This window comes from Muscardinus avellanarius (assembly GCF_963383645.1).
Source record: "Muscardinus avellanarius genome assembly, chromosome: 10".
Classification (NCBI taxonomy): domain Eukaryota; kingdom Metazoa; phylum Chordata; class Mammalia; order Rodentia; family Gliridae; genus Muscardinus; species Muscardinus avellanarius.
The window spans coordinates 1,131,745-1,138,225 of record NC_137796.1 but is presented as its reverse complement, the minus strand read 5'-3'; the positions used below and the strand labels follow the sequence as shown (position 1 = coordinate 1,138,225).

General features: G+C 60.0%; 1 protein-coding gene across 1 annotated transcript; it reads right to left on the bottom strand.

The window, feature by feature from the left end:
• Positions 1–354: 354 nt before the first annotated feature.
• On the bottom strand, positions 355–6,169 carry SNAI3 (snail family transcriptional repressor 3; the record flags this gene model as incomplete). The annotated part of the gene is made up of 3 exons (XM_080702321.1): positions 355–536; positions 1,019–1,630; positions 6,094–6,169. 3 exons carry the CDS (start codon positions 6,167–6,169, stop codon positions 355–357), a joined length of 870 nt encoding a protein of 289 aa, XP_080558447.1.
• Positions 6,170–6,481: the final 312 nt, after the last annotated feature.

The window sequence follows — 6,481 nt, the reverse complement described above, 5'->3', positions numbered from 1 at the left end:
CCGAGAGGTAGTTGTGTCTTCTGAGGTGCTCACCGTAGACAAAAGCTGCTCGCTTCAAGTCTCAGGGGGCCCCGGCGGCCCTGTGAGCATCACAGCAGCAGCCGTCCAGGACCCGCGACCATCTCCCAGTCTCCCAGCAGTGTCTCACGCTTGGAAGAACAGGACCAGAGGCCAGGCCAAGCGCAAGACGATGGAGCCGCTTCTCATTTGGCGCGTGTCTCCCTGGGTGAAGTCTCTGAATGGGACTCGACGAGGTCTCCAGAGTCCCCACTGGACTTCCTGGTTCTGGCGGGGCTGGGCCCCCACCAGGACTCCTGGCTCCTCTGGTCACCCCGGGGGGCACGCGGCTGCCGCTCAGGGGCCGGGGCAGCATCCGGCTTCCTCGTGCCGCGCCAAGAGGGCCATGCGGGAGAAGGCCTTGGTGCAGCCCCTGCACTGGTACCTTTTGGTGCCCGAGTGCGTCTGCAGGTGGGCACGAAGGTTGGAGCGGTCGGCGAAGGCCCTGCTGCAGTGGGGGCAGGCATAGGGCTTCTCACCTGTGGAGGGGGGCAGGTGGGTGGTGTCACAGAGGGCTGGGCTAGGCGTCCACAGCCTCAGTGAGGGACCCTTCCTCCCCTCCAGAAGCTGGCTGCATCTGAGAGCCCGGGGCCAGAGCTGGGGACGCCGGAGTGTCACTCACAGGTGAGGACACTGGCTGCGCCTGTCCTGAGTACAGGGTGGTTGGCGCCTCTCCCCACCTCTGCCAGTGCCCTCCTGCGGCCTCTGGGTGCTCAGATGAGAAGCCCTGGCAGCCTCAGGTGGCTTAGTGGCTTAGTGAGTGGGGGACAGGAGCCTCCAGTGGGGGCTGGGGCGAGGGCAGAGCTGCGTAGAGGAGCTGCGGTCCTAACAGAGGCACTGCTCTGGTTGGGGCACTGGGATTGGGACCGACTCCGTGGGTCGGGACTGTGCCCCCGGCATAAGGGAAGGGTTACCATGCTCCTCTGCCCAGGTGTGCAGACCCGCAGCGGGCCCTTCCTACCTGTGTGGGTCCGGATGTGGCCCTGGAGCAGCCAGGGTCTGGAGAAGGCCTTTCCGCAGAGCTTGCACACACAAGGCAGTGTGTGGGTACGGATGTGCATCTTGAGGGCGCCCAGGCTGGAGTACTCCTTGTCACAGAGCTTGCAGGCGAAGGCGCGTCCGCTCCGTACGTGGCAGGGCTGCTGCTGGTGCCTGGCCAGTGCGTAGTAGGGCTTGTGGCCGGGGCCGTACTTGAAGCTGCCTGAGGTCCGCGCGGTGCCCTCGGCCCCAAGCAGAATGTCTGGAGCCCCGCGCCCATCTGGGCACAGGAGGGGGGGCCACCGTGTGGGCAGCACCAGCAGCGGGGGCAGGCTGAGGCAGTTCAGGCTGTCTTTGAGGGGGGCGCTGGGCACCCGGCCAGCCCGGGGGCCCACCTGGCTGATTTCTGGGGGTTCTGGCCCAGCGGCAGCCAGGGCTTCCTCCCCACAAGGCAGGAGGGGTGGGGAGATGCAGGCAACGGCGGAGGCGTGGTCCTGGGGGCAAGCAGGTTCACCAGGTGCGGAAGGGGCCTCTGCGTCTGGGAGGTGTGGCGGAGCCCCCGGGCCCCCGCAGGCAGAGCAGGTGCCATGGCTTTCTAGAAGGGCAGAGGGGAGAGAGTAGGTGTTGCGGACGAGGATGGAGTCCCAGAGGCGGGTGCTCCATGCTCACACCCACAGGCCAGCGGTGGCCAAAGAGGGACACTCGTGAAGGACCAGGGCTCAGACCCGCGCTATTCAGACCCACCCTGAGAGAGACGGACATGGGGACACATGGGGGTAATCCTGCAACCGGGAGTGAGGACACAGGGGTCTGAAGCAAGCCCCAGAGTCTAGGCGGGAGCTCCAGCTCACCCTTGGAGTCCCAGCATTCGGGAGGCTGAGACGGGAGGATCGCGGTTCACGGCCGGCCTCAGCTACTTAGTGAGGCCCTCTGCAATTCAGTGAGACCCTGTTTCAAAATAAAGACTAAAAATAGGGCTGGGGATGTAGTCCAGAGGTAGAATGCCCCTGGGTTCCATCCCCACTACTGCAAAAAAAAGAGAGAGAGAGAAGCCGGGCATGGTTGTGCATCCTGAATCTCGGTACTTAGAAGGCTGGGATAAGAGGATCTATTGAAGGCTTGAGGCCCAGCCGCAGCAACTTAGCAAGGCCCTCAGCAACTTAGTGAGACCTTGTTTCTAAGTAAGAAAGTAAAATAGAGCTTGGGGTGTGGCTCAGAAGTAGAATGCCCCTGGGTTGATCCTGGTAGCGCACAAAACAAACAACAACCCAAAGAAGAGGCCACTGGCGGGACTCCCGGTGTCCACTGGCACAACGCAGGCCTCGCGGGGCACAGGGGCCTCTCTGGGGAGACCCCCGCGGGCAGCAGCATGAGGTCAGTGTGCATGGACGCCGGCGCCCGCGCAGGATCACTCAGCCCCCCCCCCACGGTGATGAGCGCCCGTCACCTCGCGGTCACCGCAGCACCCCTCACTCCCCGGGAACATGCACACACACGCTCCACCGCCGATGCTCCCCTAGGTGGCCGCAGACCTGCCCCGGGCTTGTCTCGCCCAGGGGCTGTGGCTCCTGGATTTGTGGGCGACCACACCACGTGTTTGACCCACACACTGCCAGGAGCCCCGATAGGAGCTGAGTATGCAGGTAAGAGGTAAATCCTGGCTTCCCCAAGGCCTGAGTCGCCCCAGCCTCCGTTCTGCTTTTCTTCCTGTGTGGAGATAAGTCTCTGGCCCCATTTCTACCTCCATGCCTAGGCCTTGGGTAGAGAGACAACCCAGAGAGCGCACCGGCAAGCCTATAACCCCAGTACCTGGGAGGCTGAGACGGGGGATCACAGGTTCAGGGCCAGCCTCAGCCAATTAGTGAGGCTCTCAGCAACTCAATGAGACCTTGTTTCAAAAAAAAAAAAAAGTCTGGGAGTATAGCCCGGAGGTAGAAAGCCTCTGGGTTCCACCCCAGTACCACCAAAAAAAAAAAAAAAAAAACCAAGGCTGTGAGTGAAGCTCAGATGGACGCTGTGGGAAGGGTCGGAGGCAGGGAGGGAGGAAGGAGGGGAGGGAGGGAGAGACAGTCCTGAGCGTTGATGAGGGAATGGGAGGTGGGAGCCAGGGAAGGTCCACACCCACTCCATCGCTCCATGGCAGGGAAGGCGCAGAGGCCGACAGGAGGCGAGGGTCATGGTGCTCTGGAGCCTGGGCGCCCACACGGCACCTCTTCAGGAGCCACGCGCCCTCTCTCAGGCTCAGCGCCGTCCCGCATTCTCAGACGTTTTGTGGGACCTGTGACCCCAGAGGCAGAGGCAGGGAAGGGAGCCCGGCCAGGGTGCTGGCTGCCGTGGCACACACACTGCCGTCCCGGGCCTCCTGCAGCCCAGGTTTCTGGGAGAGAGCTTTGGTTTGGTTTGGTTTGGTACTGGGGATGGAACCCAGGGGCACTGTACCTCTGAGCTAGATCCCCAGCCCTGTTTTTTATTTTTATAATTTTTAAAATTTTTTTATTTTTTTGGTAGTACTGGGGTTCCCGGAAACCCTTTTCTGGGCTACACGCCCAGACCTATTTTATATTTTTTAATTTGGAAACAGAGTCTCTTAAGCCAGCGAAGCTGGCTTCGAACTTGCGCAATCCTCCTGTCTCTGCCTCCCAAATGTGGGGATTACAAATGTGCGCCACCACACCCGGCTATTTTTTTATTTTTTTATTTTTGGTAGTACTGGGGGTAAAACCAGGGGCTGTTCTACCTCTGGGCTATACTCCCAGACCTATTTTTATACTTTATTTGGAAATAGGGTCTAAGTTGCTGAGAGCCCCCCTAAGTAGCTGAGGCTGGTTTTGAACCTGTGTAATCCTCCTGTCTCAGCCTCCCAAGCGTGGTGATTACAAGCATGCGCCACCACACCTGGCTTTAGTTTTTTTTTTTATTTTTGAAACAGGGTCTCACTGAATTGCAAAGGACCTCACCAAGTAGCTGAGGCTGTCCGCAAACCATGATCCTCTGGTCTCAGCCTGCTGGAATTACAAGTGTGCACCACCACGCCCAGCCCCCTGTTTTTAGTTTTTTTTTTTTTTTCTTTTGCAGTACTAGGGATGGAACCCAACAGCATTCTACCTCCAAGCTACCCCCAGTCCTATTTTTTAGTCTTTTTTTTTTTTTTTTTTTTTTTTGGTGGTACTGGGGTTCCTGGAAGCCCTTCTACTTCTGGGCTACACTCCCAGACCTATTTTATATTTTTATTTGGAAACAGGGTCTCTTAAGCCTCGAGGACTGGGATCCTAGGCGTGTGCCGCCACACCTGGTGCAGGGGTTTCTGAGTACCCTCCTGGTTTAGGAGTTCTCTGGCTGCCTTGAAAAGGCACTTATTTAAGCAGACAGTGGGACCCACAAACCTCAGCACCCCAGGTCTATCCTGGGGTGCCATTCTGGCACAAAGAGAGTCCCCAGAGCCATGTGGCCCTTGGAGAGCCAGGGAGAGGAGGCAGAGGGAGCGCTAACAGGTGGGGAGGCTGCCTTCCACACCCCCCAGGGCCATGCACAGCCATGGTGTCCACACACAACTAACAAGTTGCTGAGGCTGGCCACCAACCCACAATAGTCCTCAGTCTCCCAAGTACTGGGATTACAGGCATGCAATACCATGCCCGCCTCCTATTTTTTAAAAAAGTTGTCGGTAAGCCGGGCGTGGTGGCGCATGCTTGTAATCCCAGCATTTGGGAGGCTGAGACTAGAAGATCATGGTTCGTGGACAGCCTCAGCTACTTAGTGAGGCACTCCATAACTTAGTGAGACCCTGTTTCAAAATAAAGAACAAAAAACAGGGCAGGGGGTATAGCTCAGAGGTCGAATGCCCCTGGGTTTCATCCCCAGACCCGAAAAAAAAAGTTGTTGGTAGCTGGGCGTGGTGGCGCACGCTTGTAATCCCAGCGCTTGGGAGGCTGAGATAGGAGGACCACAGGTTTGAGGACAGCCTAAGCAAGTAGTGAGACTCTTGTCAACCTAGTGAGACCCTGTTTCAAAACAAAAAAAGTAATAAAGGCTGGGGATGTAGCTTGGAGGTAGAATGCCCCTGGTTTCGATCCCCAGTACAAAAAAAAAAAAGTTGGTGGTGACTCATTGATTTCAAAATGCCCACTTGAGAATCACATCCAGGGCAGCACCCCCTGGTGGCAGAGACTGGTCCAGGGAGAACTGGCAGATCTCATGGGTGTGAGGGTGTGAGATGTTCTGGCCTCTGTACCCCCAGCCACCCTGGGGCTCTTCCTCCCAAGAAGCTGCCCAGCTAGGCAAGCCCCCTGACTCCACGGCAAGCCTTTCCTGTGTGCGTAGCTGGAGTCCCTGCACCTGTGTGGAGGACCCAGCCCTGGCCCTGGGAAGCTCAGGTTGAGGGCCAACGTCCTCTTCTCTCATCCCCTGGGCCTCCACCCCTCCCCAGGTTTCCCCAGCTGGCCCCTCTCCCTCATCACCAACGGGCAAGATGCATGACTTTGGTGGTCCAGTGAGCTTTCTTTAAGAGTGTAAACAAGCCGGGCATGGTGGCGCACACTGGATTCCAGTACTTGGGAGGCTGAGACAGGGGGATCACAGGTTCGTGGCCAGCCTCAGCAAGTTAGTGAGGCCCTCTGCAACTTAGTGAGACCCTGTTTCAAAATAAAATAATAAAATAGCGTTGGAGGTTTAGCTCAGAGGTAGAATGCCCCTGGGTTCCATCCCCAGTACCACAAAAAAAAAAAAGGAAGGAAGAAAGAAAGAAAAGAAAAAAGGAGCGTGGACATGGCCTGTCCTTCTGGACCCTCCTAAGCCCCCCGCCCCAGGCCCCTTTAACTAGTAGTGAGGGGTCAGCACTTCACAGGAAGGAGTCCAGGGAGACTCGGGGGCTAGAAAACGTCTCCCAGCCCGGAGCCCAGCCCGGAGGCAGGGCTGGGTCCCCCGGGGCGGCGCCCCCGGCGGCCGGGTCGCAGCCGGGAAGGACCCCGGCCCCGCTCAGCTCCTCCGCTCACCTGGGCCAGGTGCGCTCGGCCCCGCGGCCCCAGCCCCTCCCGCCCCGCGGCGCCGGGCGGCCCCTACCTCTCCGCGTCTCCAGCTGCCCGTAGTTGGGGGCCCTGTGGCTGGGCTGCGTCTTCACCAGGAAGGAGCGCGGCATGGTCCCGCGGCGGCCCTGCGCGTCTGCGGCGCCCCCGGGCCGCCCCGGGCAGGTGCGGGGAGGGCCCGGCCAGGAGCATAGCGCCCGCCTCGGCCAACCCGCGCGCGGCACGCCGGGGCGGGGCCGAGGCCACGCCCAGCACAGGTGCGCGGGTCACCCACGGCCGCGATGGAAGGGCAGAGCGCAGGGGCAGGCGCAAGGGGCGGCCAGGGTCCACGCCGCGCGAGGGGCGCCCGGGCCGAGGCCACCTGCCGCGGCCGTCCCTCCCGCGGGGCCCCGCAAGCCCAGGAGCCCTTGAGCGGCCCAGGGTGG